A 25,891-nucleotide genomic window follows, 5' to 3' on the forward strand; every position below is an offset into this window, starting at 1 on the left:
CACCCCACTTCCGTCCTCTTGTTTCTCACGCTCTGAGTATTCTTTCTGTGTCTTGAATATGTTTCATCACTATGAATATCAGACGGTTTAGTTATTTGTACGTGTCTTTCACCCCTAAAATGCCGGGAGCTCGTCAGTGTCACTTCACATGTATCTGTGCATATATCCTCCCCACCCCTGCCAAGGCTGGTCTTGCCGCTGTCACTGAAGAAAAATACCATCTGGGAATAGGCCTGATGAAGAGGGACCATTCAGCTTTATCCTAACAGCAGGGAATCAAAACGAAAGCCTATAACAGGCAAAGTGATAAGATGTATTTCCAAAAATGGCACTAATCAATCAAATGGCCGACAAGACTATTCATTTCATTTTTATTGAATTAAAAACTGTCTAGAGACAAGTGGAAAAAATAATTTATTGCAGGATCTCTTACACATGAACACAGAACATTTTACACAAATATCAATGTGCTGATAGGAAATGCTAAATTTAAAGACAAACATTTTTACACAAAAGTAATTGTACTATATTTTATAAAGATAGATGTTAATAAATTATCAGAGATATTGAAGGACAACAGGCTAATGAGTCCAACAGGAATGTATTCTGTGTCGAAATTAAAGTAAGTTTTCTGAACATGATGCCCTGGATATAGTCACATTCTTGTAAGCTAAGAAAAAGGAGCTAATTTCTGGGAATAAAGGGCCAGGAGGGGCTCTGACCAACAGGAACACCCCAGAGCCATGCTTCCAGCTTTTTCCTTGGATGTGGTCAGAGCCCCTAACATTCACCCCAAACTAACGCAATAGCTCATTGTGAAACAGTGCCGCTTTCTTTAACAGCTGCATGGGATTAGTGAGATTTATAATTATACAAGGGGTACAATGCAAACGACAGCATTTTAGAGGAATTATAATTGCCACGTGATCTGAATGAATAACCCAATAGTTTAATAACAGAAATGCGTATTCTCTATTTCTGAAGGAAAGTTAGCATAATTCAAAATAGTCAGTATTTTCTTAGCATGATATATTAATTCTTATTTGGGGAGTCTGAAAATAAATTGCATTTTTTCCCTAAAATTCTGAATTCACTCCTTTAGAAAATGATTTCTATAATGATATACACCAACATGATAAAATTTTTCTATATGTTATAGTCATTAAAATATACATATGCATATATATAGAGAGAGCACTGAACAGATTTAGAAAACCATGGTGTGTGTGTATATATATATATGTGTGTATATATATATGTAGACACATGGCCAAATACTGTTCCGTTTCATTTAATTAAATTCAACAAATATTTATTGGGTGCCTACTACTTGCAAATCACCATGTTAGGTGATGCTTGTAGTAGATTTTAAGACACGTGAAGCTCACATCACCCACATGAAGCCAAACTTCAGACAATATACTAAACCTTGAAAATACTCAAAAGCAGAGCTAAAGCTAAATAATGAATAAGGAAAGAGATAACTAGGAGAAAGGCTTGGGGAAATGGAAAAGGACCAAGGGAATGACTGCTCCCAGGCTTGGCATGAGTTAGGGGAAGACTGGACCTCACCCCGTCCTCTTCACCCCAACGTCCAAGATTCAGTTGTCATCCTGCTTTGTTTCCTTTACAAAGTGGAAAAAACAGGGTATTAATTTTCAGTGATAATAAAGCTCGTAGGACTCCCAAAAGATTTTCTTTCTTTTTTTAAATAAAATTTGATCTGCATTCGTGTCTACAGTTTTTCTAAGTCATTCCCACCATCACGCTGGATGAGACAGAAGCACCCAGGTAAAATAAGCAATGCCGGAGGGAAGCTAATTTATCAGAAGAACATCAGGAAGCCAGCTGGCACCAGAAGTAAAAACAGTGAAGAGAAGGTGAAGATGAATACTTTACAACTTGGCATTCCATTCCTCTTAGGACTTCTACTCTAAAAGCATGTATAAGGAATGTGTACATCCAGGAAAAGACATATAGTCAAGGAGTCTCACCCCCTCTAAAGAACCAGGTACATCAGCAGGGAACAAAGCATCAGACTTGTTTCTGATGCAACCCACTGGGAGGGGGCAAAGCTGGCAGGACCTTGGTGTCACGAGCCACCCTGGGTCACAGGACCCCCGAGTGAAACCCCCCGCCCCCCCAGCACCTGGGTTCAGGCTGGAGTACGCCCAGGGCATGAGCACGGACCTATAGCTTCCCTGCAGAATCATTTAGATTCTGGAAAAGTATAAATCACTCTTCTCTCCAGGAAAGACACACGAGGGACTAGGATGTCCAAAGATGCCCAAACATTCCCCGAGGTGACAGCGTGGCCCTCAGAAGGATCTGGAGCGTCATGGTCAGGAAACCTCCCGTGAAGGCGGCCCTGTCTTGGCCCTGGTGGCGACCTCACAACAGCTGAGGGCGCTGGGGAGGGCCCGGGACGCCCCTCACCGCCCACTCCCCAGCTGGGTCTGAGCCAGGTTACGGAGGAACAACCAAAGCCAGGTCTTCTCCGTCTAGTGCTTTGGTTTTCATCTCATTAGAGGACAAAACCAGCAACCGTAAAGTCTCCCCTAAGAAGTCCGTATTGTTCTAACCGGCCACTAACGGTTCAGTATTTCCGCTGCTTTACTGAAGAGTTCACGTACGCAAGAATTCTTTGCAAATGAAACGTGTTTTCAGTGATTATGATTTAGCTCCCCATGTTTACAGTCTGTCTTAAAAAGGAATTACACGCTGATGAGTCATACCTCTGTTGCTGTAATTTTTCTGGATAGAAACCAAACTTGCATTGGCTCTTTTTTGCCCTTCATGGACACTGGGCCTCTGTGCTCCAAATGGAATTGTGGGTCTGAATTTTCTGGTGTCATGAGACATCTAAAGGGGACAGGGAACAGGGAGAGAAGCGTGGAGTATGGCTGCACGGGGAAAGGGACACACACCAAAGTTATTTAAAGGTACCTCAAGGTTTTAGTAACAATGAGCATAGCAGAAACTCCTACGATGGTGAAGAATCACTTAAAATGGAAATAATGACACCACCTTCTCAAATAAACAATAAATAATCCTAAGAGCAGAGGTGATAAATGTTAAAGGTAATAAAATCACCCAGGGAATTAAAACACATGCAAAGAGACATTTTTCAAATCAGTAAATAACTAGATGTGTCTCTTACCTGTACGTATATTCAGACACATTTATTTTTCCTTTTTGTCCAGTGGTTTCTGTTCGGCTTGTGAGGTTGACAGTATTTCCAAATAGACAATAGCGAGGCATCCTCTGTCCTATGACACCAGTGACTACCTCCCCTGTGTGAATCCCTATTGTTATCTGCAGAAATCAAAGCTCTGTTTTAATAAGTTCAATAATATGAATTATTGCTTACTCTATATTAAAGAATAACATAGAGTCATCATATAAAAATCATAAGAATTCTCTAGAACTCCAAGCATATTACAGATAAAAACCCTCACAAAAATCTTTCAAGAGAAACATTCTTTTTGCAAGCTTGAAGCTTTCAAAGATGTGAATCTGGCAACTTACATGAGACACAGAAAAGAGATTTTAAAAAATAAACCAGAAGGGACAGGGGGTTTTATCTCATCCTCATGACTTTCAGTACATGGAATAAAGAAGATTTCAAACAGGTGGACAGGCTTCCCATTTCTATGGAAGAATGTAATACGATGGGTTCAATAAAATATTAGTCTTTGTTTATACAGATGGCCAAAAGGCACAAGAAAAGATGCTCAACATCGCTAATTATTAGAGAAATGCAAATCAAGATTACAATGAGGTATCACCTCACACCAATCAGAACAGCCATCATTAAAAAGTCTACAAATAACAAATGCCGGGGCAGGGTGTGGAGAAAAGGGAACCCTCCAGCACTGGTGGGGGAATGTAAATGGGTGCAGCCACTATGGAGAACAGTATGGAGGTTCCTTAAAAAAACTAAAAATAGAGCTACCATATGATCCAGCAATCCCACTCCTGGGCATATGCCTGGAGAAAACTATAATTTGAAAAGATACATGCACCCCAATGTTCATTGCAGCACTATTCACAATAGCGAAGACATGGAAGCAACCTAAGTGTCCACTGAAGGATGGATAAAGAAGATGTGGTACATATATACAATGGAATATTACTCAGCCATAAAAAAGAATGAAATAATGCCATCTGCAGCAACATGTATGAACCCAGAGATTATCATACTCAGTGAAGAAAGTCAGACAGAGAAAGACAAATATCATGTGATATCACCTATATGTGGAATCTAAAATATGACACAGATGAACATATCTACGAAACACAAACAGATTCACAGACATAGAGAACAGATATATGGTTACCAAAGGGGAAAGGGAGAGGGAGGATACATCAGGAGTTTGGGATTAACATGTACACACGACTCTATATAAAATAGATAACCAACAAGGATCTATAGTATAGTACAGGGAACTATATTCAATATCCTGTATTAAACCATAATGGAAAAGAACATGAAAAAGAATACACATATTATATAACTGAACCACTTTGCTGTACAGTAGAAACACAACATTGTAAATTAACTATACTTCAATTAAAAAAAACATTAAAAATATTGGTCTTTGTTGTCAAGATGTTATTCCTTGTACATAATTAATGATTAGCTGGTCAAGAATATAAATCAGTTGTCCAAAAGGTCTATTTCTACCATTATAATATCTGTTTTATCTACTAACCTGAACAGATTCACCATCTACCTGGACCTGGCCAGCAATTTCCATCATGTCCAAAGCCAGGTGGCAAATGGAACGTGCATGGTGGATGCAGGGCTCTGGTAACCCACTCACCGTCATGTACTTATCACCGACCGTTTCCACCTAGCAGGGCACAGATTGGTCATTACAAACAGGACTGTTTCACTTGCTACCCTTACACAAAACATGTTTTTCCAATTGCTATCAATAACTTTCAACTTTCCTCCCCTGAATCTCTTAAAATTCTGATACCTTCAACTCCAACAAGAAGAAAACGTCATTATTTGAAATGTACACATCTGGCACTTGGAGTCTGATTACAGGCATTATTTTTCCTCTAGTTAAGGCCCGGTTTCTCAGCTCAGATATGCTTACTACCCAGTAGAACAATTTACTACCCTATTTCCCCTGAAAACACTGATGGTTGGATGGGCCAAAGCTGCACTGCCCCCAGTTCAGTGATTTATCCTGGTCATTAACCACTGATTTTTATGATGTGCTCACCAAGTGTTACACAGTTCCTCGGAAAAAGACTCTAAAATAAATAGTCCTTGTGGCACTTCTATGACTCCAGATGCCTGGGGGTGGTTTAGTTCACATTCTTGCCTTTACGAAGCAATGTTCCACTGACTTCATTTTTCCAAGATTATATGTGTTACTAATTGAAACCAAGGGCAAAAATGCCTTATAAATGTTTCCCTCAAGCTGATGTTATCTAAAAGCAGGTCTCAGTCCCCTTCTTAGGCTCCATGACTTCTTTACTGTGCAAATCACTTTTACCTTTCAGTAAAAATGTCGCTTGCAGACCACTGACACGAATGCCATGTTTATATTACGTGTGATAAACCACCTGCACGGATTTAACATTTTAACTAGGGAATCGTCCGTTCCATTCATCTGGGTTACAAGGAAGAGAATGTTTTAGAACGCGAGGTAATTATTTAAGAAAATGGTAAATAACGAATGCATGAGAGCTGCCCGTACCAAGCCTGCAGGGCTACAGTCAGGGAATGGTGACTGCAGTGCCTCTGGAAGCCACGGCTTGAAAATTCAGAATCATGAATGGCACCGCATTAGGACAGGACCTGGACTTGCCTTATAAACAAACGGATTTTTCCGGGAATCTGTCAGAGTGTCGAATCTGGTGTAGAGGTCGTTGAGGAGGTTGACAATCTTCATGGCCCCTTCCCCAGACGCATGCTTGCTGCAGAAGGCGTTGAAGCCCACGATGCCGCTGAAGAGGATGGTCACGTTGTCGTACCTCTTCGCGGGCACTGGACGCTTGTGCCTCAGCTCGTTGGCCACGGACGGAGGAAGGACAGAGTACAGCAACCTGTCCAGAGGCGTGAGGATAAAGCCACAGTGAGAGATGCTGCAAGCAGCGTCAGTGCCTCTACTGCCCACTTCGTAGACTTCAATGCCATGTGCACTGTGCAGGCTTGGGTTCTGACAGGACACCCGCTATTAGCCATCTTTATAAGTCAAGTCGAGAAAATATAAATAATTGGTTTGTTTTAATCCCATAGAACATCTCCAAATCCAAACCAATTCAAAGCAAATCAAAATAAGCCAAACAAAACAAACAGACAAAACAGAGGACTGACACCGGGAAGTCGAAGTTGTCTTGCGTGGGCTTGTGTGTCGATGCTCCTGCTGTGACAGTCACAGGATGAAAGAAGCCATTCAAGCACTTAGCACCGTACAGATCCCACAAAACCAGGGGCACGTTCACCTCTCAGGGATAAGCCATCTGCCTCAACGCTTGCCATCTGACGCAAAAAGCAGATTTCCCCAACAAGGACCTACTGTACAGCACACGAAACTCTACTCAATATCCTGTAAAAACCTATAGCAGAAAAGAATCTGAAAAAGAATATGTATATATGTATATATAACTGATTCACTTTGCTGTGCACCTGAAACTAACACAACATTATAAATCAACTATACTTCAATGAAAGAAAGAAAGGAAGGAAGGAAGAAAGGGAAGGGAAAGGAAAGGAAAGGAAGGAAGAAAGAAAGAAAGGGCAGATTTTTCTGTTTCATTCCTGCCTCACTCCTTCATGGAAGAAACGGATAAAGCAGGTAGAAATTGGTCTAGACAAGAAAAGATCTTATTTCCGTTGACAATCCTGAGACCACGCTGATGGGACCAGGGACCCTGGGGAGCGGGGAGAGTGGAGAGCACACAGGAGGGGTGAGAGCTGAGCAAAGAAGCAGAAGCCAGCAGACCTGCGGTTCCTTGACGTGACGACGCACAGGAGCAAACACCACCTCCGAGCCTCTTTCTCCCCTAAGCCAGACGGCACCGGTGCTAAGTTTAAGGTGCAAAATGGAGCTGAGGTCTCATTTTTTCGCTACCTTTAGTGGAATTTATTCAGTGTTTCACTTTCCGCTTTCAAACAGAGAACATTTTATACAATATTTTAAAGCTATATTTGAATATTAAATGTGACCAGTACAACTACTTCATTTCAACAAAAATTCATAGTAAATGTTTATAATTAAATCACCTTGAAAACCAAATATCAACGAAGATGGAAACCTTGGTGGTTTTCTAATATAACAGCCAGAGCAGGATCTGAGTAACTCAGACTTACAAATCCAGGTGACTGTGAGCCTTGGTCCTAAGTACAATCTTATAAGCTCCATAAAATGTGTTATTTTTCATGGTGGAAGCTGTACCACAGACTGATAAAATATACATTTTGAGTTGTTTCTCGAGCAGTAGTAGGAATTTGAGTGGCCCACCTCATCCCACATACTTTTGGAAATTTGCCAAATACCTGGAACGCTTAAGGGGTTCCCTTCAGGGCCGTGAGGAAAGTAAAGTGGTGTCGAAGAAACTACAGTTTTCAGCTTCATTATACAAAGTAGGAGAAGTGCAGGAAGAAGCTAGGGATGAAGACAGACGTTTACGTGGATTCTCTATCCACCTAAGCTGCCAATAAACGGTTAATTGATGTGTTTACCTGTGGGCACAGCATCCATCCATAGGCAACACACACACATCAATGCAAGAAAAGGACAGGAAGTGGTGCTGTTACCAACCCTATGGTGTCAAGTAGAGTGACATAGTTCTTACACGAAGGAAGATCAGGTCAATTCTCCAAGATAGCTTCCTATTATACAAACGTTAAAAATGAACACGCAAGACCCCCGGTAAAATTCTCTTACGAAAGTCAGTGATTTCATGCTTTTAATTAATTTTAATTAATATACTCAAGCAAGGCCAAGCAGTATGCACGATGTGTATTTGTTTAAATGAATTACTTGAAAACGAAATATTATCTTAAATGTTACTTGCCCAATAGTTCATAATTTAATCCACCATTCGTAGAAAAATAATAGTTTTGTGTTTTGATAGCTTTGTTCACGTATCAAACTACAGATGCAATTGTTGTCATCACAGATGACACTACAGTCTGTCAGACTCACACCTGCCGAACCCAAAAATAATTTGGAGTCCAGGAACAGAACGCTTTTAAAATATAATAGCCATACCTAAGTTCAGCGTTCAGTGTCCCCCAGCACCTGGGCAGCCCGGGCACCGAGAGGATGCTCGGTACACCTCTTGTGTGAAGAAATGGATGAATCGGTAGTTGGACTTGAAATACGCACTTGAATTATTCTTCTAATGATTTCCAGAGACATGCTTTAGCGTATATTCTTCCAGCTTGGTTTGTAAAATTACTATTAGGACTGATTGATTTCTGCGTGCATAACTTCTATTTAAGTGATGTGTTAGAGTTTACCTAGGACTCCAGACCTACGGCAGGTCCCACGCCTCGGAGTCTTGTTATAGGGAAGAAACTTTGTGTTCTATTACAAGCTAATCACTAACGGGGTGTTGCTTATCAGACTGAATTGTACACAATGGCCCATCTCTGGGAACCCTGCTCCCCAGGTCATGAGCCTCACGCTGAATACCTTTGTTTAGCTCCCAGGAAACAGCCTGACCAGGCTCACCAGGGAGCGGCCGCAGGAAGGAAGACATTCACACCTCCCAGCCCCAGACGCTGCAGGGAACCAGGAAGTGCTTAGCTTTAGCCCCGCCCCTTTGGCTGGTCCCACCCCCTTTGGCTTTAGCCCCGCCCCTTTGGCTGGTCCCGCCCCTTTTAGTATAAAAGGAGCCCGAATTCTAACTCAGGCCAGATGGTCGTTTGGGACACGAGCCCGCCATCTTCCGGGTCTGCCGTCTTTCCGACTACGATCGCTATTCCCTGCCCCAGCAACTTGCGTCTGGACTTACCGGCCTGCCGCGCAGCGAGCAGTACCAGCTTGGGCCCGGGCACAGCCCGCCGGTCAGTCTTAAGTACGGCAGGGCCGCCGGCTACCACGAAGGCCAGCCCTGCCCCCCTCTTGAAGCACAGGGCATGTGCTTACGTGTCTGTCTTCTTCTTTTCGTCTTCCAGGGCGCGCAGCGTGAGCTGCAGCCTGTCCGTGAGGATTTCCAGCTCCTGGGTCAGCTTGTACTCCTCTCGGAACTGCTCCCCCAGCAGCACGAGGTCCCGCGTGGCATCGTGCAGCGGGATGTCGCTCAGGTACAGCCCTCGCCGGGTCAGGTCGTCCAGGTTCATGACACTGTCACAGGGAGAAGGAGGCACTGTCAGTCCCCAGGGTCCCCACGGCACCAGCGCCCTGGCTCCTGTCCAGGAGTCTCATCCCGCCGCCTGCCATTCAGCAGGTCAGGCGGAAGAAGATTTGGAGAAACGCGAGAGGAATATGCTTCCTTTTTCTCAATATTTAAACATCTATCAAAGAGCAGTGAACTTGACATGCAGTTTTGCCAAATGGCACTTTCTAACGCCATCAGCCTGAATTAAAAGATAATGTGAAAAACCGCCCTACGAAACCCGCTCGGGTTTTTAACACAAGCCTGTTACGTATTATTGCCACAGTTTTTCCTCATTATGAAGAGATGAAGCAAAAGTTATCTTTACTCTCTTTAACAAGGATAACAGTGTTTCTTCTGAAAAGCTAGTTCATTGTTGCCTTAGGGGTTCTATGACGTAACTAGGTGTCTTCTCTTTCACACACAATGATGAAAGGTTTACAACCTGATTTATGACCCATCTTCGACATGACTTTTCTGTACTCATGACTTTCTAATATGCACTTTCTATTCCACTCTTATTTCTGGCTCTAATTTCTTCTACTACTCTTATTTTCTTTGACTAATTTTCTCATTTATTTGAAACAGTATTTGTTCTTGCTGAATTTGATGCATCTTTGTAACTTAAGTCATTCTTAGAACAATGTAATATTTATTGATTTGGTGAAGATCTGGTAAGTAAAAAGTTGACTTTTAAAAACATTTAGTATTTGGTTAAAATGTCTGAAGGTTACATTCTTGGTTTGAATTCTTTAAATGCAAAGTAATTATTTCCAGTCGTTCATAATAATAATTTCTCTAAAATGACATAACTGTGTTGTGACTTTACTAAATTGGGATTAATAAAATGTCTCCCTGCAATATATTCTCAGCAGAAATGTCCATAAATCAAAGCAAAAATTAGCATGTTAATAAAGAAAAATAAAATGATCAAACAGTTTACTATTGACACACACCCTCCAGGAAAGAGGCCAGATCATCCACCAAATGGTTTACAAGACCTGCCAGCAAGCAGAGGAAAACTGACTGGAACTGCAAAATGAAAGTGAAGGGTTAAAATGCTCATATCGAGTGAGAAGACGTCATCAAATTGGGTCTCACTGGTCTCAAAACTTATTATTATTCTAATGAGCTATGAACTTTTTTCCCCCATTTTTTTCTTAACATCTTTATTGGAGTATAATTGCTTTACAATGGTGTGTTAGTTTCTGCTGTATAACAAAGTGAAGCAGCTGTAGGTATACATATATCCCCATATCTCCTCCCTCTTGTGTCTCCCTCCCACCCTCCCTACCCCACCCCTCTAGGTGATCACAAAGCACCGAGCTGATCTCCCTGTGCTATGCAGCTGCTTCCCACTAGCTATCTATTTTACATTTGGTAGTATGTATATGCCCATGCCACTCGCTCACTTCATCCCAGCTTACCCTTCCCCCTCCCCATGTCCTCAAGTCTATTCTCTACATCTGCATCTTTATTCCTGTCCTGCCCTTAGGTTCTTCAGAACCATTTGTTTTTTTGTTTTTTTTTTAGATTCCATATATATGTGTTAGCATACGGTATTCGTTTTTCTCTTTCTGACTTACTTCACTCTGTATGACAGACTCTAGGTCCATCCACCTCAGAACAAATAACTCAATTTCGTTTCTTTTTATGGCTGAGTAATATTCCATTGTATATATGTGCCACATCTTCTTTATCCATTTGTCTGTCGATGGACTCTTAGGTTGCTTCCATGTCCTGGCTATTGTAAATAGAGCTGCAATGAACACTGCGGTACATGACTCTTTGAATTATGGTTTTCTCAAGGTATATGCCCAGCAGTGGGATTGCTGGGTCATATGGTAGTTCTATTTTTAGTTTTTTAAGGAACCTCCATACTGTTCTCCATAGTGGCTGTATCAATTTATGTTCCCACCAACAGTGCAAGAGGGTTCCCTTTTCTCCACACCCTCTCCAGCATTTATTGTTTGTAGATTTTTTGGTGATGGCCATTCTGACTGGTGTGAGGTTATACCTCATTGTAGTTTTGATTTGCATTTCTCTAATGATTAGTTATGTTGAGCATCCTTTCACGTGTTTGTTGGCGATCTGTATATCTTCTTTGGAGAAATGTCTATTTAGGTTGTCTGCCCATTTTTGGATTGGGTTGTTTGTTTTTTTGATATTGAGCTGCATGAGCTGCTTGTAAATTTCAGAGATTAATCCCTTGTCAGTCGCTTCATTTGCAAATATTTTCTCCCATTCTGATGGTTGTCTTTTCATCTTGTTTATGGTTCCCTTTGCTGTGCAAAAGCTTTTCAGTTTCATTAGGTCCTATTTGTTTATTTTTGTCTCCATTTCCATTTCTCTAGGATCAAAAAGGATCTTGCTGTGATGTACGTCATAGAGTGTTCTGCCTATGTTTTCCTCTAAGAGTTTTATAGTGTCTGGTCCTACATTTAGGTCTCTAATCCATTTGGAGTTTATTTTTGTGTGTGGTGTTAGGGAGTGTTCTAATTTCGTTCTTTTACATGTAGCTGTCCAGTTTTCCCAGCACCACTTATTGAAGAGGCTGTCTTTTCTCCATTGTATATTCTTGCCTCCTTTATCAAAGATAAGGTGGCCATATGTGCATGGGTTTATCTCTGGGCTTTCTATCTTGTTCCATTGATCTATATTTCTGTTTTTGTGCCAGTAACTTTTTTCCTCTTGGGATTATTTATTTTGTAAGTAAAACTGCTTTCAGTTGATCTCATTTCGTGTGAGTACTGGTTTCTCTATACACACGAGCAGGTCCCATATGACAATCAGTGAGTGTGTCACTATGTAGCCAATTTCTGCATATGGTGATTAGCAAGTAGACTCCAAATTTCCTGCTTCTATTTCCAAAGAAACCCTTCTCTCCATGAATAGAAACTGTCCCTATTGAGGAGCTGTCATTCTACCGATGCTCAACTTGGAAAGAGGCAGAAGGAAGAACACTTATTTATAGCAGTTGAAGATACAGTTAGATCAATGGAGGTTATTAATAAAAAATATAAAGAGTTGATATTTCCTAATTTTGTCTCTTTTATTTTCATAGTATATATTCTCAGGGGGAAAACCCATCATTAGTCTTATATAGTCTTTAATACCATATTAATAATTTTCAAGGAAGGTGTTAACAAAATTCATTTGGTTTTCAGAAATTTTAAGACAATATCTTTAAATGAGAAGTGATCAATTGGACTTTACGCTAAATTTTTAATCAGTAGCCCGCCAGAACATTCTTTCTTGAGTGTTACTAAATAACGTGCATACATTTTGTCTGCACAAAGTTCAGTAGCCCGCCAGAACATTCTTTCTTGAGTGTTACTAAATAACGTGCATACATTTTGTCTGCACAAAGTTATAAATACACAAAATATCACCTAACAACAAGTTCTATAGTTGTCTATGTCTACTGCTCTAAAGTAAATTTAGATATATGTTTCTTATTCTAAATTCCCATGCATCTTTTAGTAGAATGCTTGTCACATTGGGAAAACACCAACCTACAGTTTTACCTCCCTCTAATGTTTATTATATTTATTTTTTTAATTAATTAATTTACTTATTTGTTTTTGGCTGTGTTGGGTCTTTGTTGCTGTGTGTGGGCTTTCTCTAGTTGCCGCGAGCAAGGGCTACTCTTCGTTGTGGTGCGTGGGCTTCTCATTGTGGTGGCTTCTCTTGTTGTGGAGCACGGGCTCTAGGCGCGCGGGCTTCAGTAGTTGTGGCACATGGGCTCAGTAGTTGTGGCTCGCAGGCTCTAGAGCGCAGGTTCAGTAGTAGTGGCTCACGGGCTTAGCCGCTCTGTGGCATGTGGGATCTTCCCAGACCAGGGCTCGAACCCGTGTCCCCTGCATTGGCAGGCAGATTCTTAACCACTGCGCCACCAGGGAAGTCCCAATGTTTATTATAAATAACATTATTTACATAAATGTCAACTTAAAACTATATTTTGAATAGTGTATCTCAGTTAAAGTAGCGAAATAGTTTTAATATGAAATAGCTTACATCCAGAAATCATTAGAAAAGTATTTTCGTGGTGCCAAATATAACCATGTATTTCTGCCATCGCATTACATGCTTTATAGGTTTGCTTATGGACATGATGCATCTTTAGAAGGTACAAAGCTACAGAGTTACCTACCTTCAGATTAGGTATCCCCTGATCTAATGGCATAAACACTCAGCAAACTGACTAAGATATGGCAAATAAAACAGAAGACATGACTTCTTCCAAGTTTATTGCAAATGTTCAATGAAGTTATCCTTGTTATAGAGAGGCATATAAAAAGAGTTTGGAAGTCTAAGCATACTTTGTAGAAACAATTGAATAAAAGATATTGAACTCCTTCATTAGCGCAAGATGGGTACTTCTATCTATTGTAATTCACCTCGCAGTGATTACCTTGGTGAGCACAGGAAAAGTATGCTGTCTGCTTCAGATAAGTAGATCATCTGGCCCTTGAGCCGTAAGCAGCTGATCTCAGTGCCCGTCAGTTCATCCTCACACTCTGATTTCTCTACATCCAACAACCCTTCCTGGAAAAGGCAAGACACAACCATCCACTCATGCCTTTGTCTCTACCTAACGACTCAGCCGAGAAGGACACAGAGACCTCATTCCCACCAAACCGTAAGGGAGAACATCGGCCCAGGTAGAGCAGGAGAGGCGTTTCACCAGAGTCCGCCAGGTAACAAGCAGACAGCCTTACATCACTGCAGAAAAGCCAAATGACCGTTTCCTTTGAACCCAGAAAGACAGTAGCTGTGCTACTTTCACATCTTTATGGAAAGCTTCAGTGAGCCTTATTTCTGATTTTCCACCATGGCCACAGCACGTAATCCCAGGCTCTAGCAAAGACCAGACCCAGTGTGCCCATGCCCACCCCTACATGCCCAGAGCAGCTGGAAGCAGCTGGTTCCAAATACAGGAAGCAGGTGCAGGGAAGACCTCTGTAGGTGGAGGGCGGAAAGGAGGATGAGCTTTGTCCTCTGGAACACTTTGGCTACATCAGCCCCAAGAACAGAAACTACGAGATCTGGGTACCACCTAAACTATCAACTGAATGAACATGTTATCACTTGTATTTCCCCACAAAAATGGCCTGAAGAATAACAGACAATTTAGGGAACAACAAACCAGCGGCTTTGGGTAAAGTTTAAAACATCTTTATTAGTTCCCCAGATTTCTAAAATAGGAGTCTGTAGCTGTATATTGAGTAAAAGGTGTTGGTTTCATTGTGTGCACCCAGGCAGCCTGGGCAAGGCCTTCTCCAAACTCTCGCTAGTTTATTCTAACCAGAGGAGAGGGTCCCACTGCCCTACAGGCAACCCCCAAATCAGCACCGTTGCCTTTGAAACAGGACTCCCTTCGGGCTCTGGTTTTGCTCTCTCTACACCTTCTGCATCTCACAGAATGTTTTTGCAGCTAATTATCCCTGTGGAACACTTCTAATCTGTAACAGACCTTACTTCCTCACATTTACTGAAATAGTATCTCAATTACCTTGCTTCTCAATACGAAGACCGTATTGATGTGTGAGAGGATCCCATGGAAACTGATGTCAATATGAGGACGGACCAGGGAGAAGACAGACAGGAGGTTGCAGGTCCCAGGCTGGAGCTAAAATGCAGATGAAAAGAAAAGGATACTTAGTCAATAATTCTTATGATTTGATAGTAGTTATTAGATTAGACCAGCTCAACAGCACTGAAACATAGAAAAGCGTAATTATTTTGTAGGAAAGTGACCTCAACTGTGGACTCACGTCATCATCTAAGCAGCTCGGCAACTAAATGAACATCCAGTAGTCGCCTGAACATGAAACCTAATATGGAATCAGGGGACTCATATTCAAATATAAGCTAATCTAAACAAGAGAAGAATTTTTGAAGAAAAAAGAATGGAACTTAGCTTTTAAATTGTAGCATGAGGTGTTAGATGTCCACGGCTTACAATGAAATTTAAATAGCAAAACCACCCACGCCACTCACAGTTTATCAGGCGGCGGCTAATTAGTAATAAAAGGGAAGTGAGAGACTGCTTACACTAAGTGATCTTCGTCCACCCTCTAGCCTCACAGCATAACAAGGGGAGAGCAGGCCAAGAGGGACGTGACACAGTCAAGGTCATCGATGGCGGAGAGGCGGAGCCAGCGTAACCGCCCAGTCCACACATCGCTCTGCTTCCAGACTTACGGGTTCACGCCGGATCCCATGTGAGTTCATCCCGAATTAAGTGTCCTTAATTACAAGCAAAAAGTATCTCTAGACACACGTCATGTGCAATTCCAAAAGTCAGAAAAGGAGAGAAAAGAAAAAGTAGGAAGAGAGGACTTGACAATGGGTCTGAATAAGAAGATGATAATATAATAACAATAATAATAATACAAGTCAAACGTACATTCCTGGCATCACCCAACTGCTGTCCTTTGATGCTTTTTCTACTAAACCCCACAGTAACCTCTATCGCTTTCCTCTTTGGTGTATTTTAAATTCCTTTCTTTTCCCTGCAAATGTCAGTGCTTGATTTTGAAAGTTATTTTCAGACAGTAGATATTCAGTGACTATTTGCTCCATGTTGAATAAATTAAGTGAAAACTGACTGTTACTGGAAAGTTACTCACTTCCTCATTAAAACAAGTACACTATTCCCACAGAATTCTCCCGCTGCCCTTGTGATTAAAACAGAAAAAAATAAGTAGCTGTCCTAGGCAAAGCTGCAGTATGCTCAAACGTACTTAGTTTACAGTTACAGAACTTCTGTGACGTACAGTGTGCTCCACGTTACCTGATATACAAGCAAAGGGTTAAAGGTATGAATGGTCACCTGTAACAACAGTGTCTTTGTGGCCTTTTGTCTCAGGCCCCAAGAGAGTGTGATGTACTTTTACCTGGGGAAGGACTCTGTAGATGGCATTGCCACACTGAGTGACCACGAGATCCCGGTTGAATATGATGTGAAAGGGAAAAGCTTTGCAGAAGGTATATGGGCTGATGCGTGATTCCTGGGTACCATTTTCTTCAAATCTGTCAAGATCTTCATAAAAATCCTCTTCCTTTGACTCTTTTTCTTCAATCAAAAATTGAGTATGATCACATTCTTCGTTTCTTTGCTGAATAACCTGGATGCCAAAAGGGGAAATGGTGTTAATTGTCTGCATTTAGTTACAATACCTAAATACCTAAGAAACTGGTGATGAGAACTGCATTTAGCAGGTTAATTTTAAAAATTTAATATATGCAAACACTATACACGCCTAATATAGAAAAACTATGTCTGGACATTGATTTATGAAATCTGAAGACTGAATAAGTAAATTCACAGAAAGATAGCAAATCTGGTACGAGTCCCCTAGTGGTCCATGCAGCCTCTTTGGTACAATTTGGGGGAAAGCACCCCCGTGTCCTGGTGGGCTCAGCACCCCTCAGCCAGGCACACGTACAGTAGACACCCTACACATCATACAGAGTGGTATGTTTAATATGATCAAAAATGACATGCACAAACAGGGAAATGAAAGGACAGAAATACATATTTAAAAATATATGCCATGTCATTTTTTTATCCATCAATTGGCAAGTATATAAAATTACAGTACCAAATGAGGTAGGATACAGAAGAAGAGTCATTTCCCATGCCACTAATGGGGGTATTTTGACTAATCTTTCTGAAGAATAGATCGACAAAATGCATAAAAATCCCCCTTACCCAAACCTTTTTTGATTTAATTCCAAATCTAGGACTTTATTCTATGGGAGTAATCATGATCACGAGCGAAGCTCTCTAGGCAAATAAATGATTAAGTTTTAAAAAAGATTTTTCCTTTTGAGTTTAAGAAACTGCAACCAACACATCCTCTTATAAAGGGAAAAAACTGTATCTCAAATTGCGGCCAGATCAAAACGGGAAACAGTTGAATGAGTATTTCTTCAGTTGCAGCTAAATGAAGGCAAAACATTGCTCTTTTTCACTTTTTTCCTTAGTTCACTGCAGCAAACTCTGACACGTAAGAACAAATCTCAATTAATATGGACGCTATTGTATATGTTTTCCCAAATGTAGTTTCATGGTGAAATCAGGATATTACTACTAAAACTGTCACACTAATCTACTACACTGCTGAAAGATTAGTATTCTTATTTATGATTGGAAAATTCTGCCCCATGAAGAGTGATTTTCCCTAAAGTCTCATAAACAAAACAAAACAATCTTAAAATTTTGATGTTCTGCTGTGTTTCCATTTCAGCTAGAAGAACTGAATTATATGCAACCTAAATTTACTAATGAATTCCTCAATTATACCCTTTTGCTTTGGTTAAATCAGCGAAATGAACAGCTTTTCTGATCATATTTTTACCCTCTCCTTCGTACATCACCTTCATGACATGGTCTAATATTCCTGAAGTAGTTAAATTGTCTGGTAGCTCTGGACCTATTAAACTTAGGGATTCAACATAAGAATACCTCAGGAAATTAAAACAGTGCCTTTGAAAAACATTAAATATACCAAATATAATTACCAAATGCAAGTATTTCAGACATCTGTATTGTCTGGAGTACTTCAATAAATGAAGGTCACAAGACAACCCACATCGTATAAGTGGGATGTATAAAGTGAACCCCATAATTATACAGAGTGCTACTGCTGTCAACCTCCCATACCAAAGGCTCTAATAACCATGGCAACTGCAGTTTCCAAGGGTGCCCCAGTTTATGTTGCTTTCCTAAAGTTTCTATGCCCTTACTTCTTGCTCAGCTTGGCTACGTAATGAACAAACCAAGAGCAGACCCAGTGTTTACAACCCCCTTGATACAGGCTCATGTACTATAAGTGAAGTGTTAGTTCGGTGTCAGGATCCAAAGTTGGCAATGAAAGGCATATACAATTTTAATTTAATTCCAGTGAGATTCCTAATCACGGGTGAATTTCAATCCTTGACCCAAGTTTTTAATTTTTAAATGTCTCTAGATTTGATAATGTTACGTTACCCATACTCCCACTTTCTAGTTGTAGAAAAACTAAGGATGCACCTGGGGATCACGTAAAAAATGACACCAACTCTTGAAAGAAAAAAACCCGTGAAATCTAATGTGACATTACTAGATTAAATATATGGCATACTTTTCTAAATTAATCAATTTAAATGTTACAATTTCTATTTGTGTAATACTGTACTTAAAGTTTGGGCTTCCCACACATGTTAGAATGTAACTATAGATCTAAGAAAGCACTGCCTATTAGACTTTCCATAAAGAAAGAAAACTGAAATAGGGTACCCTCTGCCCACTTTTCTCAAACCTAGGGCCACTGAAAAATGTCTCTTGGGGCTGAATACGCTGAGCACAGAAAACACAGCTCCCTGGGAGTGACCCTCTGGATTAGAAATAAGGAAAAATGATGGCTCCCTTTATTGCACAGCTATTGTACCAATACCTTGAAATTATCACTCAAAAGTGACAGTGTGAATTATCAATAGCAACGCATTTTTTAAAGTCTGAGACCGGCTTCTTGTACCAATTGATCTAATTAAAAAAAAAAAAAAAAAAAGCAAAAGTTTTAGCCCACAAAAATGAAATATTTGAACCACATTTCAGGGGCAGACCAAAAAATCCACACACACAAAAAGACCCAGTAAAATAATACTTCATTTCGTATTATTTTAGAATGTGTCCATGTTACAGGGTTTTTTTGTATTCCGAAGGCCACAGCTCAGCCAGACACACATCCTCCCGCTTCCCAGCTAGTGTGAGCTCACAGGAAATGCAAATTAAATTTCCCGTTGCCTTGAGCAATATATATAATTAGAAAGAAAAATCTGCTCCCACAAGGGGAAACTACCCTGTATATGCATTCCAAGCCAAATATAGAAGACTGCCCGTGTTGCCACTGTTTCGGCTGGTATCTTCCTCTGCCGAGTGCCACCAGCAGCGCTGACCAGGGGCACGTTCAGAGCACCTTTCTAACACCCCGCAGGCCATCTGTGCCCAGAAGAGCGCCGGTCACTGACCATTACCTTCATGTCTATCTCAGTGTCGTGTATCTGCTGGGCCACCGTCTTGATGATCCCGATGACAATGTCCTGCAGGCCTTCTCTCTCCGAGTAATAGTGCAGGATGAGCCCTTTGCCCTTCTCTGCATCGGTGCACCTAAAGGAAGGGGCCCGCATACCCGGGTAGATGGTCGCAAGGTGGTCGTGCAGGGCATCGAGGTTCTGCAAGGAAGAGGACAGAGTGATGAGTCAGTCCTGCTCCCACGTGGCAGCTGCCCTCGGAGAGGAGGCTGAGGAAGCAGGCTCAGGTCCGAGCTCAGGGGCCCACTGGCCATGCCAACATGCACAGGGCACATCCTCCCCTGCGGCATCCAGACGTCGGTAAGGCAGGAACCACGGGGAACTTGAAACTAAGGCGATGAAATTAAGAAGAACATCTGTGTGAATGGATAAAGAAGATGTGGTACACACACACACACACACACACACACACACATATATATATATATATATATATATATAAAATGGAATACTACTCTGACATAAAAAAGCATGAAATAATGCCATGTGCAGCAACATGGATGGACCTAGAGATGATCATACTAAGTGAAGTACATCAAAGACAACTACCATATGACATCACTTATATGTGGAATTTAAAATATGACACAAAAGAACATACCTACGAAAGAGAAACAGGCTTACAGACATAAAGAACAGACTTGTGGTTGCCAAGGCGGGGCGGGGGGGATGCACTGGGAGTTTGGGGTCAGCAGATGCAAACTGTGTGTAGGACGGGTAAACAACAAGGTCCTACTGTAGAGCACAGGGAACTGTATGCAATACCCTGTGATAAACCATAGTGGAAAAGAATATGAGGACTTCCCTGGTGGCGCAGTGGTTAAGAATCCACCTGCCACTGCAGGGGACACGGGTTGGAGCCCTGGTCCGGGAAGATCCCACATGCCACGGAGCAACTAGGCCCGTGCGCCACAACTACTGAAGCCGCGTGCCTAGAGCCCGTGTTCCGCAACAAGAGAAGCCACCGCAATGAGAAGCCCGCGCACCGCAACAAAGAGTAGCCCCCGCTCGCCGCAACTAGAGAAAGCCCGCGTGCAGCAACAAAGACCCAACGCAGCCAAAAATAAATAAAATTTTAAAAAATAAATAACTAAATAAATAAACCTTTGCATTAAAAAAATATGAAAAAGAATGTGCATATATATGGATAACTGAATCACTTTGCTTACAGCAGAAATTAACACGGCATTGTAAATCAACTATATTACCATAAATTTTTAAAAAAGAAAAACATCTGTGACTGTTAACAGTGGAAACATTTTAAGGAAGGTAAACAAACAAGGGGGTGTAAAACGGATGCCTGAAGCAGAAAAAAGAAACACAGTTATGAGCTAAGACAAAGGTATGCATATTTATAAGAGTTTGGGGCAGTTGTATATTTATGTTATGATAACCAGCATGGAATGCCCAAAGTGATCACATATTACACTTTGTTTCCACTACAATCCTATAACTTGACGATTAATTCAAAAACTACATTTATAAGCATATGAAAATATAAGCACTCTTTGTGAAATAATATTTTAGTAATTAAAATCATTTTGGAAATTAAATCAGTATAATTTCATGTTCATTTACAGTCTCCAAGCAAGGTACAGCCTCATAGCTAACCTGTGAAATTGAACCTTTTGAAACCGAAGTCTTGGAAAACTAATAAATCTGCAAATAAATATTTTCTGTTCTTATAGCCTTGTGATTTAGAACGTACCAAATTCCTCACTTTCTTCTATTACTCTCTAATATTTAAAAAAAAAAAAAAAAGATTTGTTTAAAGATCACCAGAAGAAATGGTGCAAACTATACTACTGACATGGTGCAACACTTAATTCATAATGCGTGCTCTGTGTGTGTGTTGCACAAATATAGTAGCACACACACATAGCATAGCATGCTATAGGAATTAAGAGCAAGGTGGCTTTAGAAGGAATAAAGACAGAGACGTAGAGAACGGACTTGAAGACACGGCGGGTATGGGGAAGCTGGGACCAAGTGAGAGCACTGACATATGTACACTGACATATGTACACTACCAAATGTAAAACAGATAGCTAGTGGGAAGCAGCCGCATAGCACAGGGAGATCAGCTCGGTGCTTTGTGACCATCTGGAGGGGTGGGATAGGGAGGGTGGGAGGGAGACGCAAGAGGGAGGGGATATGGGGATATATGTATATGTATAACTGATTCACTTTGTTATACAGCAGAAACTAACACACCATTGTAAAGCAATTATACTCCAATAAAGATGTTTTAATAAAACCCAAATATAAAATTAATCACTTATTATTAAAAAAAAAAAATCAAGCCGACTTTGGGAATTCGCTGGTGGTCCAGTGGTTAGGACTCTGTGCTTTCACTGCCGAGGGCCCAGGTTACATCCCTGGTTGGGGAACTAAGATCCCGCAAGCTGAATGGTGTGGCCAAAAAAAAAAGAAAAATGAAAAAAAAAATTCAACTATTTAAAAAATAAGTAAATAATAATAATAAAAATAATCAAGCAGACTTGGATTTAAATCATGACACTGTCATTTCATGATAACGTAGCCAACCTACCCAACCTTTCTAAGGTTTGATTTCTTCTGATAAAATGGAAATAACTGAAATGATGTATATAAAGCATGAGCCCACCCCAGATGTAGTAGGCAAAATAATGGTGTCCCCAAGATTCCAGACCTAGTCCCTTTGAACATGTTACCTCACATGGCAAGAGAGATTTTGCAAATGGGATTAAGGTTATGGACCTTGCTTGGGAAGATTATGGTTGGGACCCAGCCTAATCCCATGAGCGACTGAGTCCTTAGGTGCCAAGAACCTTTCCTGGTTGCAGGGAGGGATGTGGGAACTGAGGAGGAAACAGGGTCTGAGGAACAGGACGCCGCACGCAGGGCCTGGGGAGAGCCTGCGGCTTTACGAGCCCCCCTGACGGCCGGTAAGGAAACTGGTCCACAGCCCTACGTCTGGCCACGGGGGCTGAATTCTGCCTACACCCGAACGAGCGAGGAAACCTTCCCCACCTTCCCCATCCTCCATCCCCGTCCGCAGCCCTGCTGCCCCCTGACCATGGTCCAGGGAGACCCCTATGGCCTCCCAACCTACGCAACTGTAGGATAATAATGTGTGTGGTTTTAAGCACTTATGGTTGTGGGCATTTGTCATGGTAGCAATAAAACAGCCAATTCACCAAATAGGAACCTGTCAATAACTGGTGATTATTGCTAAAGAGAATGGGAAAAGCAAAACGGCCTCAGGATGCCCTGGGCCTCAAGGAGCACATCTGAAAAGGAGGTGTGGAAAGGGGCCAAAACGGAAGGACGGTGCTCGTTCCAGATGTCTCAAAGAGGCCAGTTTAGGGAAACAAGGATCCAGTAAGACGTCAGGAAGGACGTGGAGCGAGCGTGGTATGAGGCGGCCCCGTCCGGGCACGTGCGGCCGTGTTGCCACACGCTCGTCCGCGCACCGCGTGTCACGCAGGTTGGGCGGTGCAGCCGGGGGCAGCGGGCGGGGCCGGCCCAGATCTGCACCACTCGGACCCTGACTCTAAGCAGTGCATGGCTTACATCACAAACCAATGTGCAGAGTGGCTTTGGGGGCCTACGAGGGTCAGGGTTAGACTAAAGGACAGGGTCCAAAGACGCGGAGTGAAGGTGAGAGCTGAGATCATGAAGGCTGACGTTCTGACTGGGATAGATGGCTCAAGCCCCCTCAACTGGTGAATCTGGCTTCTTCTTTGAAATGCCTTCAGGCCTAGGGCTAAAATTTGGTCTTCTGCCCCCCAGTTCCACCTGTTATAATCAAGTCAGGCCAGTTCTCGACTCAGATACCAAGCGGTCCTGATCGCTCCACAGGCTGCGTTGCCAGGTAGAAGGAACCCAACACGGCAGATGCTAAGGACGGACAGTTCACAGAAACCTCGAGCAGCTGAAGGCCACAGACTACTTCACTTGCTAAGTAACACGCAGGGTTTTCCTAGGACGAGGTCTTCCCACGGGCATCCCTTCCCGGGAAGGGAGACATGAAGACTGCTCCTCATAACCCTGCCAGATCCCTTACACGTCTGCTGATGCTGCAAAAATGCTGTCCCAGAAAATCTGGTGAGAAAAAAGACCATCGAGAGAGTTTTATATGTATTTCCCGCAAAGTCAAAATTCAGCCTGTTGCTGCTAAATTAAATTGCAGTTCTTGTTCCTAAAATAATTTCCTAATGTAGTCAGGCCCGGGTACTGTGTTGCGGCTCACTTTCATGAAAAAATTTAAAATGAGTCAAACAGTAACTTGAAATATGTAGTTTATTTTTTTTTCAATTTCTCTTCTATGAAATGTTCACATACAGTACATCTTAAGTCAATACGCCTAGATTACTTTCACACTCATCTGTTTTCATCTTGTGTCATATTATACGAGCACATTTCTATACGCAGGTAAGCAGATGGCAGGAAGCAGTACCGATGGTACCATTCACTTTCTCTGCATCATCGATGCTAAAGAAAGCGAGAGATGGGCCAGGAGTCACACAGGGACAGGCACTGCTCCCTAAATGTGGGGACATTTTAATTTAAATAATTTAATTAAATAAAGCCATTTTAATTTAATATTTGCCTTAAAGGTATTGTTAATACTAAAGTATTAATAATAAAATGTTGCTTAAATTTATCAATTCAAAGCAAGTGGGAAACCAAGACACATGAGGTCACGTGAATCTTTTAAGCCTTTGCGGTAACCAACTCTCCAGAGACTGACTGTTTTGTCAAGTTGGCTATTAATTAGACAACTAAAGTGCTTTCCTGGAGCATAAAAGATTTAACACCACTTAATGTAATATTGATTTTCTTTAGGTAGTGTCTAACCATAAAAAGTACTCCTGGGATTTCTTTAGTTACAGCTTCCCTTACTGGGTCTTACTCTCTCTCAAACTTGAAGTGATTACCATTGCCTGTCTATTATGAGAAATGGAATTCATGATTATATATTAAATTATTTTCAACTGAGTACATCTGTACTGCTAAAAATGTACTTTCTTCACAGACTATAATTGTGTGCAGGAACCTCAAAGGCCACCAAAAAGATACTCAAAATAGCCAAGAGAAAAACCTTGTCTGTCTACATTTTATAACACCATCTATACAAACCTAATTATTGGTCCACATGGTTGTAGCAATATATTTTGGAGAACAAGAGTTTCAATTAAAACTGGCATTGTTTTATTTCTAAATATACCCGTGGAGGTGGCTATACAAAGAAAAGAGCTGAATGGCTAGTTACAAAGAAGTACACAAATAAGAGAAAGAAAAAAATGTAAATGCATATATTTCAGCCCAAGTAGATTCCCAGGAAACAGTAAAGCAAACCTCAAATACGCTTTCACGTCATTCTCCTTAGCTTTATGACACTAGGAAACAGGAAAGGAACAGAGAGCAGGTTCATTCATCTATTTTGCCTCAAGATGCCAAAAGGTTGGTCTGAGGTTTTCATTTCGGTTCTCTGAATGTTCTGGTATCATTTACTGCTTTTTCTACAAGCAAGATGAATGTACTGTTTCTCAGGAATTCTGCTACTTGTAAGTCCTCCAGCCTTTATCATTTACAGAAGAAAAAACTAGTGCTGGCGTCCTGGGATTTAGTACACCCCACAGATTTAGGACCAAAAGAGAATTTATTAATCCTTTGAGAAATATTACTTTGAAGTTCCATATTTTTAAAGATCTTGGAATGCTTCAAAATAAATGCAAAATTTCTCTTTGTAATATGCATGGCACAAATAAGCTTATACATACTTACAGAGGCAAAGTTTCTGGGAATTAACTACCTCATTCCCCTGTTTCCAGGGCATCTAATTAAAAATTCCTAAATGATGCACATAAATGGGTATAGTAAGACCTTGCCTTGAAAGTGTTGAGAGAGAGAGAGATTTTTCAGTGTTCAAGAATCCTTATTCTAGGGAGGTCCCTGGCGGCCTGGTGGTTAGGATTCCGGGCTTTCACTGCCGTGGCCTGGGTTCAATCCGTGGTCGGGGAGCTGAGACCCCACAAACACAGAGCCAGAGCAGCACGGCCAAAAAAATTAATTAACTAATTAAAAGAAAAAAAGAATCCTTATTCTAGGGGATGGGGAGAGAGTTGTCTGTGTTACTTGAGAGCATTACTGAAGTCTAGAGCTGGAAACAATCTTAAAAATCAGTCACTGCAAACCTCCCTTTTTTTAAGGAAAGAGGATGAGGGACAGCATTTCCTTTCTTTTTATTCGTCACACTTCTGAAAAGCAAGACCAACATCAATATTTACTTGTGAGAGTCATGCAATTTGAAAAGCATTTTAAGTTTTAGAAGAAAGATGTTATGTTAGAATTTGAACATGAAAAACTGAAACAAGCAAGACACAGATAAAGTTGAGAAGTCACCCCTACATAATGGGAAGCACCAAGTCCGGGCGTGAGTAGCATGAGTTCATAGCAAGTAAGGGTCAATGTT

At 41.3% G+C, this 25,891-nt stretch overlaps 1 protein-coding gene across 1 annotated transcript in view; it reads right to left on the reverse strand.

Moving 5' to 3' along the window:
* Nucleotides 1–391: 391 nt before the first annotated feature.
* Nucleotides 392–25,891, reverse strand: part of GUCY1B1 (guanylate cyclase 1 soluble subunit beta 1) — a 50,216-nt gene continuing 24,716 nt past the window's right edge. Inside the window, exons 5-14 of the mRNA XM_061191781.1 lie at nucleotides 19,375–19,572; nucleotides 16,251–16,481; nucleotides 14,864–14,980; nucleotides 13,763–13,896; nucleotides 9,120–9,317; nucleotides 5,829–6,066; nucleotides 4,716–4,856; nucleotides 3,161–3,315; nucleotides 2,736–2,862; nucleotides 392–1,625 (exon numbers count right to left, since the gene is read on the reverse strand). Coding sequence (XP_061047764.1) covers nucleotides 1,602–1,625; nucleotides 2,736–2,862; nucleotides 3,161–3,315; nucleotides 4,716–4,856; nucleotides 5,829–6,066; nucleotides 9,120–9,317; nucleotides 13,763–13,896; nucleotides 14,864–14,980; nucleotides 16,251–16,481; nucleotides 19,375–19,572 — 1,563 coding nt within the window. The 3' untranslated portion in view covers nucleotides 392–1,601. The remainder of the gene's footprint in view (nucleotides 1,626–2,735; nucleotides 2,863–3,160; nucleotides 3,316–4,715; nucleotides 4,857–5,828; nucleotides 6,067–9,119; nucleotides 9,318–13,762; nucleotides 13,897–14,863; nucleotides 14,981–16,250; nucleotides 16,482–19,374; nucleotides 19,573–25,891) is intronic.

Source organism: Eubalaena glacialis, chromosome 5 (assembly GCF_028564815.1).
Source record: "Eubalaena glacialis isolate mEubGla1 chromosome 5, mEubGla1.1.hap2.+ XY, whole genome shotgun sequence".
NCBI lineage: Eukaryota > Metazoa > Chordata > Mammalia > Artiodactyla > Balaenidae > Eubalaena > Eubalaena glacialis.